The 12,593-nt window shown below is 43.3% G+C and overlaps 1 protein-coding gene across 2 annotated transcripts in view; it reads left to right on the top strand.

Annotated features, from left to right (window-relative positions):
• Positions 1 to 12,317, top strand: part of LRGUK (leucine rich repeats and guanylate kinase domain containing) — a 137,078-nt gene extending 124,761 nt beyond the window's left edge. For both annotated transcript variants that reach the window (XR_013524246.1, XM_002751972.6), the window contains 2 exons: positions 5,865 to 6,004; positions 12,019 to 12,317. Coding sequence is in view for 1 of the 2 variants with exons in the window: in XM_002751972.6 (XP_002752018.3) it covers positions 5,865 to 6,004; positions 12,019 to 12,149 (271 nt within the window). In the remaining variant the exon portion in view is untranslated. The remainder of the gene's footprint in view (positions 1 to 5,864; positions 6,005 to 12,018) is intronic.
• Positions 12,318 to 12,593: the final 276 nt, after the last annotated feature.

Below are 12,593 nucleotides of genomic sequence, written 5' to 3'. Positions count from 1 at the left end.
AACACAGACAATGTGAGGGACGCGCATTAGCCGTCTCACCTTCAGTATGCCTATACCACCCACTACCTTACCTCCTGGGTCGAGGACAGACCCAGATAATAGCTAATTGCACTAAGTTTTTCAATACTAGAGCCCTGAACTCCCGGCGACATCTCATGAAGACCGGCTTCCACTCTTTTACTCTCTGCCACAGTCATATCATCCTAGTAAACATAGATGCCTTCATTTAAATGGCAGGCTTTACCTTGTATAGACCCAACTGCATCAGAGTTTCCTATTGCCAGATACAAATCTAAGTTAAATGTGGAGTGCGAACAGTGGAAGTCAATTTGAACTTGATCCTAGAAATGTACTTCTTTGCTGGGATAGGGATCATAATATTGGATCTACAGAAAAGAAAGTATAATCACAGCCACCTACTAGGTTCTGCACTGAAAAATCACCTACCAATTTCCAGCATTTTAATCAACCTTTGCCCAAATCATGAAAAGACAGAACCATGAGTACAAAGCTTAATGTAATCTACCTTGAGAGTGAAAAGAAATCTGTCATGACAAAGTTTAGGAGGTAGAGGTGGAGGGTCAATATTATTATCTGTTGTTAATGAAAGAAGAAATGGAGATTTAAAATATGATATATGAAGACGCTGCTCTGACAGGTGGAAGAACTGAGAATAGTGATAGAACTATGTTGAGGGAGTGTTATAAAGAGAGTTAAGTTCGTCTGTATCATAGCAGAAATCCTATCTATTAAAAGATATGTTTAAAATTGATGTCAGGGCTGGTGGGAGGGGGCAGCGGTGGCTCATGCCTGTAATACCAGCAGCAGTTTGGGAGGCCAAGGTGGGCAGTCACCTGAGGTCAGGAGTTCAAGACCAGCCTGGCCAACATGGTGAAAACCCATCTCTACTAAAAATACAAAAAAATAGCCAGGCTTGGTGGCGTGCACTTATAGTCCCACTTACTCAGCAGGCTGCGGCCGGAGAATCAGTAGAACCTGGGAGGCAGAGTTTGCAGTGAACCAAGATGACGTCACTGCACTCCAGCCTGGGCGACAGAGAGAGACTCCATCTCATAAAAAAAAATTTGATGTGAATAACATTTAGAAGTAGTTTGACTACTAAGCATAATTTGACTTAATTTTAACTATATGTAGAGTAATTTGATTAAAATGTTTATGAGAAGTTTTTGGAGACGTGAGAAAAACTTTGTCTAGGTCCAAATCAAATTTAAAAGAAAAACAGCAAGCTTTATAAAAAACAACAAAAGCATTAATATTCAATATGTAAAGAGTTTAGACAAATTGGTGAGAAAAACGCTACAGTCCTCAACAGATCAGTGAGCAAAAGACATACACAGTTCACAAAAGGAATGTGGGGAGAAGCTAATGAATAAATATAAAAAATAATGTTTAATCTTGCTTGTGATTAGAAAGCAATTTTAAATAATATGCCACTTTTTGCTTGTTGAATTAGCAAAACTGATATTTTACAATTAATTTTTAAATGAGGCAAAGAGAAAGATACTGCTAGAGGACCCAGATTTTGTTGGGGAATAAAATTCACAATCTTTGGGGGAGCAATTAGGAAGTTTATAGCAAAATCTTAAATAATATATTTACTATTGACCTAGTTATCCCACTTCTGGGAATTGATACTGTCTTAGACCATCCAGGCTGCTGTAATAAAACACCACAGACTGTGTAGCTAATAAACAGCAGATATTTATTTCCCCCAGTTCTGAGGCTGGGAGTTGATCAAGGTGCTGGCAGATTCAGTGTCTGGGCAGGACCCACTTCCTGGTCTTTAGACGCTGTCTTGTGGCATTGTGTAGATGTGTCCTCTACACAAGGGAAGGGGTGAGGGAGTTCTCTGGAGTATTTTTTTATTTCTTTTTGAGACAGGGTCTCACTCTGTTGCCCAGGCTGGAGTGCAATGGCATGATCTCAGCTCACTGCAACCTCTGCCTCCCGGGTTCAAGTAATTCTCATGCCTCAACCTCCCAAGTAGCTGGGATTACAGGCACTTGCCACCACGCCCAGCTAATTTTTGTATTTTTAGTAGAGACGAGTTTTCACCATGTTGGTCAGGCTGGTCTTGAGCTCCTAACCTTTTGGTCATCCCGCCTCAGCCTCCCAAAGTACTGGGATTACAGGCGTGAGCCACCATGCCTGGCCTCTCTGGAGTCTTAAATAAGAGCACTAATCCCATGAGGGCTCCACCCTCATGACCTAAGCACCTCCCGAAGGCCCCACCTCCTAATGTCATCATCTTGGGGATGAGAATTTCAACATAGGAATTTGTGGGGACACAACCATTCAGACCCTAGCAGATACTAATAAATTAATGTGGAAAATCATCACATGCAAGGATACTCATTAAAACAGAAAAACTTAGAAAGAACCTGAATGTCCAAAAATAACAGAATGGTCCAATAAAGCATGAAGCGTATACTTGATGGACTGTCGTGCAGCTGTTAAAGATCAGGGTTCAGAAAACTGTTGATAACTTAAAATCGTTCACTGAAAATGTGCACAATTACATAAAAACAAAAGAGCCAAACTGTAAGAGTGGCTTTCTGTGTGTGATTTTCCTTTTTCCTTCTAGGTTCTGTATTTTCTAAATGGTCTAAAATGCATATGATTTACTTTTATAATGAGAAGCAATTAGTGAACTTTATTTTCAGGATATTAATACTCTGGGTAAAGATAAGTCAATCCAAAACATTTGAACTGAAGTATGAATGTGTATGGGATATGAGAAGCAGAGTTACAAAGCTGGTGGGTCTTGTGTGACACTCAACTGCATGCCAGTTTCTGTTCTGGGAATGTGACATATGTTATCTCAAAACACACACACACACACACACACACACACACACACACACACACACACACACGCTAATTTATAACTTCTACCTGGCAAGAAAAAAAATGCTGTCTTGTCCTCATTTTTAAAATGTGGCAACTGAAGCAAGTTATTTAGTGATTTAAAGGACTTGAAGCTATCAAGTGTCAGAGCTGAGGTCTGAACCAAGGCCAAAAGGCTCGAATCTTTGTGCTAAGCCACTTGGCTACACTGTCTACAAGGCTTAGAATGTAACTGAAGGAAGAAGGCATGTATGAGAGGAAAACCAGTGACACAGGAAGGTCTGTGATGAATGAAAGACAATTTAGTTCAGACTTCTTTTTTGTCTGATTTTCATTATCTTCTACCAGAAGTTTCTTTCTTCTTCCCAAGCTACCTCTTATTTGCTAAAGCCTCCCAAGATATGCCAGCATCTCCGACAGAGAATTCACATTCTCTGTGGCTTTCTAAAGGAACATCATTAAACTTTTAAAAATGGGAAGTGCCCATATTTGCATTTGAACTCTATGTCTGAGGGCTTTGCCTACATTTATACCTTTTCTTTTTGACCGTTGCTGTTAACTAGAAATCTTTCTGTGTGTGCATGGGGGAACTTTTTTGCCTGGTCTCAGCATGATTCCTTGCCGAGGTCCTACCAGTGACTGAGGGCACCTGGTGATGAGACAGCTGGGGAGGTCAAGAGCACAGTCTGTAAATACTTCAATCACCCACCATCTGCTCCTGGAGTCATTGGCTGGTGAGATCCAGAAACATGGGCAGGAACAAGTCCTCTGTGGCCTGTCAGAAGAGACGCACATCTCTTGGGTTATGGTGCCCTCTTCCCAAGTGCTAGTGGTATAAAACTCCAGGCCTCATGCTTTCCCCCTCCTGTCTTTCAGTAGTTGAATTATCCTATTCCCACTCCTGAACCTTCTCTTTAAAAAGTCTACTCCTGGCCAGATACGGTGGCTCAACCCTGTAATCCCAACACTTTGGGAGGCCGAGGAGGGTGGATCACTTGAGGTTGGGAGTTCGAGACCAGCCTGACCAACATGGAGAAGCCCCGTCTCTACTAAACATACAAAATTAGCCAGGCATGGTGGTGCGTGCCTGTAATCCCAGGTACTTGGGAGGCTGAAGCAGGAAAATCGCTTGAACCCGGAAGGTGGAGGTTGCAGTGAGCCAAGATCGAGCCATTGCACTCCAGCCTGAGCAACAAGAGCGAAACTCCATCTTAAAAAAAAAAAAAAAGTCTACTCCTTGATTTTGTCTTTTTCCAGTTAGTTTTCCAAGCCAGCATCTTTCTATCATTCCTGAAGTTTACTTTGACTAAGAAGCATTTCAGAACCATTAAGTTGGAGAAGGGAAGCCTGCCTCCCAGTGAGGCCCTTCAGATGCCATGATGCTCCCTCTGCTGAGAGCATTCTCTTTCCTTCCCTCCAGTTTCAACCTCCACCTGACGTTCCCCCTTTTCTAGCTAGTTCATCCCTCGGGTCTTAACTAAAATGGCACTTCCTCAAGGAGAGCTGTCCTGCCATGCCTAATGTATCATCTTATAGCATCTGCATTTCCTTTCATGTCTCAGTTTTTGTAAAGTACATGTGTGATTAGATACCACCCCCCCCCACCAGTCCATCTGTAAGCTGGACGGGGCAGGTCCATCTCTCACATTCACTGCTCTATCCTTTGAACATATTCAGTCTTAGAATTGTGAATGACTTGACAAATGACTGACAGAAAAGGGTTAAAAGCGTAAACAATCTTTGGGGTCCCAAGGTGGGAGATGGGGACTGCACGGGTCAGGGAGAGGGGAGAGGTTCATGTCCACCTGTCAGATGGAATCAGAGCTGTCCCCCTTGCTGAGTCAGGGCATGGCATAAACATTTAGTGAGGAAATTTCACTTAGTAAATCTCTCCTGCCCTCATCTGTAGGCCTGAAATCTACCATGAGAGCTGTATTCTTTTAGGACATTGGCCCTTGTTTAAAGGCAGGATTTATTCAAAAAGTAATGGCTTAAATATCAGCCATTTTCGAGTGATCAATTTCAGACTCTCCAATGAGAGCAAATTTGGTGGGGATGGGGCGCAGTCGTAGAAGTGCCTGTAAACAAGGTTCAGCTTCTTGCCAGGGCTTTGCAGGACCGGCTCCCCTGGTAGAGCTGCCTCCCTGGAAGGGAGCCAAGAAACAAGTGAACCCCAAAGGAAAGGAACCTGGCAGTAGGAAGAGTTTTGGCTCAGAAGCAGGGATCTCAGGTGCCCAATCATACCTGAACATTATCCTAAACATGGAATGAGTGTGGGGCATGGTGGCTCACACTTGTTATCCCAGTCCTTTGGGAGACTGAGGCGGGCAGGATCATCTAAGGTCAGAAGTTTGAGACCAGCCTGGCCAACATGGTGATACCCTGTCTCTACTGAAAATAAAAAAATTAGCCAGGCAATATGTTACATGCCTGTAATCCCAGCTACTGGGGAGGCTGAGAATCACTTGAACCCAGGAGGTGGAGGTTGCAGTGAGCCCAGATTGTGCCACTACCCTCCAGCCTGGGCTTACAGAGCAAGACTCTGTCTCAAAAAAAAAAAAAAAAAAAAAGGAAACGAAATCACAGTCCCCAAAACCTAAGCCCCAGATGAGGCCACCTAACATGGTTTTGTTTCTCTATCCTTGAAATAGCACTGATTCTAAAATCCTGGAGATTAGGATCTGCACCTTACTCATCTTATTTTATACTCCAGCACCTATCATGATTCCTTGCTTAGTAGATACTCAGCTATGTCTTGTGTAATGGATGAGACATTTATGCTAATGTGTACAGTACCTAACATACTTTAAGATATGTCAGCTGCTAGGTAGCACCTGCTATAGACACTGTTGAAAACTAGCTCAACACAAGACATGCCCACCAACTACTGTGGACCTGATAAAGGTAACCCAGGGAAGTCATAGGCATAGATCGTGGGGCCATTAGTAGTGCATACTTTGCATCTCAAAAAGATCTTTGATTTTTCATTTTTTCAGTGACAAGGATTCCATGAATTGTTCATTGTTTCGGTTCTGCCCGTGGTCAAAAGAATTACCTTTCCAGGCTCCAGAGGGGAGCATTTCTTCACACCTAGGATCGGGAGTCAGTGACAGTGAGACAGAAGAGACCCTGAAAGGTATGAGTTAGGTCAGGCGTGGCGCCTCATGCTTGTAATCCTGTAATCCCAGCACTTTGGAAGGCCAAGGCGGGTGGATGGCCTGACATCAGGAGTTCCAGCCCAGCCTGGCCAAAATGACGAAACCCTTGTGTCTACTAAAAATACAAAAAATTAGCCAGGCATGGTGGCAGGCAGCTGTAACTCCAGCTACTCGGGAGGCTGAGGCAGGAGAATTGCTTGAACCTGAGAGGCAGAGGCTGCAGTGAGCTGAGATCGCACCACTGGACTCCAGCCTGGGCAACAAGAGCAAAAATCTGTCTCAAAAAAAAAAAAAAAAAAAAGGTGTGAGTTGTTTCACTTCTGGTTCCATAAATGTAAGTCTATATTATATTTATATATGTTTCCCACTGTCTTTCTTATTGATCCTGATTTTTGAAAATTAAATGAGAGTATTGAGTCAGAATCTCCTTCTAAGGTAGAGTGTTAGTTATTTTGTTGCCCATTGTTATAGGTGAAAAACAAAGTTGAAAAAGGTGGGGAATTCACCCACGGTCACTTAGCTATTTTGAGAGGAAGCTGCTGCCCTGTCCACCTGACCACATTATCTTCATCGGTCTGGGGCGAGGACCATGTGCTCTTCAGAGGAGGCTTTGGGGAGGTAGACTTCATTCAGTGAAAGTGAAGAGCATCATGGAGGCTTTGAATTGCAGTCCAGCCTTCACTGTGGCAGTTTGGCAGAATGCTTGAAGGATCTGGCCCACCCCCCATTCACCTTCTTTTTGCCCCAAGATCCCCAACACACATGTGAACGTGCAAGTCCAGAGACAGAGTTGCCCATTGCATTTTTCTCTTTGGGCTCAGCAGCAGTGTTCACAAATAACACTGAATAAAGACCTTGAACATGGTGGCGAAAACAGAGGACTGGAGGTGGAAATGGGAATGGGAGAGAATAATTGGGGTGTCAGGAGGAAAGGGGGGGCTCTGTGAGTAGCCGACAGAGGAATGAGCAAATGGGGAGAACTCTGTAACGAGCCACCATTTGCAATCTTGTGGGGATGTTTTGCCTGAACCCTGCTTGCTCAGGTGACTGGAGGAACTAGAAAGAGAACTGATATAGACCTCTTAGTTTGCCTGGCATGAGAAGACACACTAGATGGTGTTTCCAAAAGGATGGGATTAGTGAAGCAGGCATCTTCTAAGGAATGTGAGGGTGGACTCCCTTTCACTGCAGTGGTATTCAGGATAGCTGGCTGGAATAAGGTATTTTCAAGGATTTGACTCATGCGGGACACAAGCAACAATGATGAGAGTTCTAACACCAAAGCTCCAGGAAATAATTCCAAATTCTAATGGCCTTCATGTCAGCCTGCAGAAGTGGGAAATGTTCTCAGAATTCTGGAAAGGCTGGGACCTGTCAGTCCAAGGCCCGAGGGGACCAGGAGTTCTGGACCAAACATAGCACCAAGGTTCATCACAGTTCTTGCTTCCCATAGGACAGTGTTCTTATACCATCCCCATCTCACTCTCTCCCCTCTGCCTGAATCCTTCCTTAAATGGGATACTTAGAGTCAAACACCGCATTCCAAACAGACTGACCGGAGCAAAGTGGAGCTGTTATCAGTGGTGTGGTACAGTAGAAAGACATTAGATTAGGAATCAGAAGACTGGGGTTCTATTTCCATTTCTCTAATGTCTGGCTGCATAATGTTGGGCAAGTCAGTTAACATTTGAGCCTTGGGAATAATAATATCTGTCCTATAATAATAAAGTATTATCATGTATTACTATACATAAGTGTAGCATATATGTGCATATTATAATATATAATATCGAACCAGATAAGATGAGGTTACAGTACAAGTAAGAAGTAACTTGCAGGGCCGGGCGCGGTGGCTCACGCCTGTAATCCCAGCACTTTGGGAGGCCGAGGTAGGTGGATCACGAGGTCAAGAGATCAAGACCATCCTGGTCAACATGGTGAAACCCCGTCTCTACTAAAAATACAAAAATTAGCTGGGCACGGTGGTGCTTGCCTGTAGTCCCAGCTACTCAGGAAGCTGAGGCAGGAGAATTGCCTGAACCCAGGAGGCGGAGGTTGCGGTGAGCCGAGATTGCGCCATTGCACTCCAGCCTGGGTAACGAGAGCGAAACTCCGTCTCAAAAAAAAAAAAAAAAAAAAAAAAGAAGTAACTTGCTAGATACCTGCTAGATATTGTGCTTGTGAATTTTTATCCGCATGGCAGAAGGCTGTGTTGGTTTTCTTTAGGGATGCTTTCTGCAGATTTATTTTGTTCCTTTGAATGGGCTGCACTTTTTGTTTCCTTTGTATGCCTTTGATCTTTTGTAGAAAATTGGGCAGTTGAACAAACAGCTACCTCTCCAAGGCTGCAGACTGGCTCAGTGCTGGAGAAGACTAATTAGCAGCGTCTGTTCTAAGCCTAGGATCAGACTTGCATGCAGGTGTCACATCTTCTCAGGCCTTTTCTTGGTGTCCATTTTCCCTGGGCTTGCATGTGTGTACCTTTTTTCCAAATCCCCAGTAGACACAGTTGCTTTTCAATGTTTTCATTTTCCTAGGAGTCTCACCCCTGCTGCTTGTTGGGACTTTACCTGTTCTATCGTATCCCTCAATTAGTAGTCCCCACGTGGTTTTCACGAGCCATGCCCACTGCTCCTGTGGCTTCCCCTCGTGTTAGATCCCAGCTATGCCTCTTTTGGCCATTTGAACTCTGAGTTAGATGACACAGAGACCAATCAGGCAGCCGCCAAATGGGCACAGAACATCGCAAATTAGATCTGCTCTACTCTCTCTGGCTTACAGAAGGGGTCTGGGGATCTGACTGCATTTCCCCCAAATCACACTGCAATGTGCTGGGGTGAGGTGGGGCAAGGATGGGTGAAAACACCATGACATTTCCTACCATCTGAATGTGGCTTTTCCTTGACTGGGCATTTGTTTGGTTGCTCTAGATACTTGGCTGGTTCCAGAGTTTCTGTAGGGTTATTTTAGTTGGTTTCTAGTTGTTTATTGAATATTCCCAGGGAAGAATAAGGTACTGGAAGTTCTGAGTCTGCCATTTTACTGATACACCATGGTGGTTTTCTTAGCAACTGTATTATACTGCTGGCTCTGAGTCAAACTTTCATGTCTGTTTTACGTGAACTGTCAAACCACGTCTCTATCATCTCATGTATGTGAAGTTGATTTTATTTTTATGTAAATGCAACTTTCGTTTTCATCTTTCTTTTTTTTTTTTTTTTGAGACTGAGTTTCACTCTTGTTGCCTAGGCTGGAGTACAATGGCAGGATCTTGGCTCATTGTAACCTCTGCCCCTCCAGGTTCAAACGATTCTCCTGCCTCAGCCTCCTGAGTAGCTGGGATTACAGGCATGTGCCACCACGTCTGGCTAATTTTGTATTTTTAGTAGAGATGGGGTTTCTCCATGTTGGTCAGGCTGGTCTCAAAATCCTGACCTCAGGTAATCCACCCACCTCGGGCTTCCAAAGTGCTAGGATTACAGGCATGAGCCACCTTGCCTGGCCTGTTTCATCTTTTTATCAATTTGGTTTGCCTCTACATTCCAGCCTGATAGATCATTTGGTATCTGATGAATCTCCTATATTCTCTATTTTATCGATTTTTGAAATCTATAAAACCAACAAGCATGTGACCTCTGCCTATGTCATAGTCACTGTCAACAACAGAACTCAGGACTCAGCTGAGAGTAGTGTCACATGGCAAGTCTCTGGAGACTTAACTTCAGGGAAAGTCCACTTGCCCTGAAAGTAATCACTTCTATGTCATTACTACTCACATTTCTCTAGTGTAACCCCATGAGAAACTTTGATAAGTGCCCTGTAGAAATCAAGATACATTATATCAGTGGTATTTTTCTAACTCACAGGTCAGCAACCTTTCTATAAGGGACCACACAGTAAATGCTTTTGGCTTTGTGAGCCACGCGGACTCCTGTGTAACCCTCAGCCCTACCAGTGTGAGAGCAGCCATAAACAATGTGCAAATGAATGGGTACAGGCTGGCTTCCAATAAAGTTTTATTTACAAATTAAATAAAATTTACAAATCCTTTGCAAAGCCCTTCAACACTCATCACTCACTACAGTATTTTATAAATGCACAGCCATTTCTTTAATCAACTGAAATTTGCTAAGATTTAAAGTCAAATGTGGCTAGGTGCAGCGGTTCATGTCTGTAATCTCAGCACTTTGGGAGGCTGAGGCAGGCAGATCACTTGAGGTCAGGAACTCACGACCAGCCTGGCCAACATGGCAAATCCCTGTCTCTACTAAAAATGCATAAAGTAGCCAGGCAGGGTGGCATGTGCCTGTAATTCCAGCTACTCGGGAGGCTAAGGCAGGAGAATTGCTTGAACCCAGTAGGCGATGGTTGCAGTGAGCCAAGATCAATGCATTCCAGGCTGGGTGCCAAAGTGAGACTTCATCTCAAAAATAAACTAAAGAAAAATAAAGTCAAATGTATTGGTTTGTACATCTTTATTCCTTTTTTTTAAATGGCAATATTATTTGTCCTTCAATGCTGTTCTCACTGTGGATGAATTATCTAAGGCTGGATGCTCTAAAACTGCTTCCATGAGCAAGTCCACCACTGCGAGATGTAATTTATCTGGTGGTAGAACTTGAACAGATTGAAAAAGGAGGCCTACTCCTCTACTGTCTTCCTTCTCAACATGTTTGTTTTGCTCTTTCCTGTTTAAAAAAATATCCCCATGGAGAAAAATAAAAACCAGCAAACAAGGAAGGGCGGGCACAGTGGCCCATGCCTGTGATCCCAGCACTTTGGGAGGCCTAGGCGGGAAGATCACCTGAGATCAGGAGTTCGAGACTAGCCTGGCCAACATGGTGAAACCCCAACTCTAGCAAAAATACAAAAATTAGCCAGGCATGGTGGTGGTGCATGCCTGTAATCTCAGCTACTCAGGAGGCTGAGGCATGAGAATCGTTTGAACCCAGAAGGTGGAGGTTGCAGTAAGCTGAGATCGTACCACTGCACTCCAGCTTAGGTGACAGAGCGTGACTTGGTCTCAAAAAAAAAAAAAAGGAGGAGTTTTTTTCCTTTTCTTTTGCTGATAACAGTATCCTCTCAAGCAGTGCCTTATTTTTTCTTTGAATATATCCTGAAAAGGTCAGTATTTCCTTTGACTTTTCATTGGTTTGGTTTGGCCAATAGATCCAGTCTTCGTAATCTTACCCATCATTTCTGTTTCTCTCACTCTGTGGAATACTCTGCTTTACTTTCTCAATCCCTGCTGCTCTGCTCTCTTACCAGTGAGAATTCTGCTTCTGCCATGGCCACCATGCCTCTACCTTTCCTCTGTGTCTTCTAAACTCCTCCTGCTTCCCATGGTCCCTGGAGAAACCTAGATCCAGATGTCTTCCTGCTTGGTGAACGGACCAATCTTTAGAGAGCATTACATGAAGTTTCTATAGAAAGAACTTCACTGTGTGTGTCACTGTGTGCATGTGTATGATTGTGAGAGAGTACTGAGTGGAGCATTGTTACAGAGGGCGTGAGCAGGTGGAAGAATCGCTAGTGACTGCTTGCTGTAGCATCCTCTGGTCATTGGGCAAGTCTACACAACCTAACACTTGTTCAACCATGTACATGCTATGTTCTGACCTTATCTACTATTGTTCTTCTTTGAATGTCATTTATTTATTTATTTCTTCTTTCTTTTTCTTTCTTTCTTTCTTTCTTTCTTTCTTTCTTTCTTTCTTTCTTTTTCTTTCTTCTTTCTTTCCTCTTCTTTTTCTTTCTCTCTCTCTCTCTCTCTCTTTCTTTCTTTCTTTCAAGTGATCCACCCACCTTGGCCTCCCAAAGTGCTGCAATTACTGGTGTGAGCCACCATGCCTGGCCTCATTTATTCCTCATAGTTTGTCAAGAATGAATTCTAGAAATTGTTCCTGTGTGTATGTCATGCAATGCTTATTTTCTTTGTACCAAGAAACCAACGGATTAACCACATATGTCTTTTTTTCTGGATGTTTTACAGCACTACCTATACAATCATTTGCACATGAAAAAGAGTCTCACCAACACCAGCGACACTCAGTGCCAGTCAGCAGTCACCCAGGTTCCAACGTCAAACCCACCCTCCCTCCAATCCCTCAGGGCCGCAGGTAGGCCAGCACTTGATGTCTGATCCTAACATGGAAGACTTGCTCTGCTGATGTCGAATTCTTTGCCTTACCTGGCCATGGGCACCAGCCGTTTCTCATTCAACCCATTACCCACAGAAGAATGTTCTACCTGCCTTAATTCTCTCAATGAATTTCTTTTGTGATGCTTTGACTGGTGTCTTTTATTTTTTTAATTGAAAAATAAGTTTCTTAAATAATTTTTAAAGATATGAGGTTTTTTTAAAAAAATGGGAGTTATTCTTAGCTTTTAAAAATGTCATTTCGGTTTTTTCCATAGCTATAAATAATTTTTTCCAGCTGTTTCCTGCTCAGAAATATCAGATGGGAAACTCTCCCAAGATCTCTGCACTGTGATATGCAGAGTGGCTTTTTGATATATCCAACTGGGATTGTGCTCTTAGAATTTCAGCATGCCCATTTACAACAT

Source organism: Callithrix jacchus, chromosome 11 (genome assembly GCF_049354715.1).
Source record: "Callithrix jacchus isolate 240 chromosome 11, calJac240_pri, whole genome shotgun sequence".
NCBI classification, from domain to species: Eukaryota; Metazoa; Chordata; class Mammalia; order Primates; family Cebidae; genus Callithrix; species Callithrix jacchus.
Note: the sequence above shows the minus strand (reverse complement) of the source record. Positions and strands in the feature narration are given on the sequence as shown.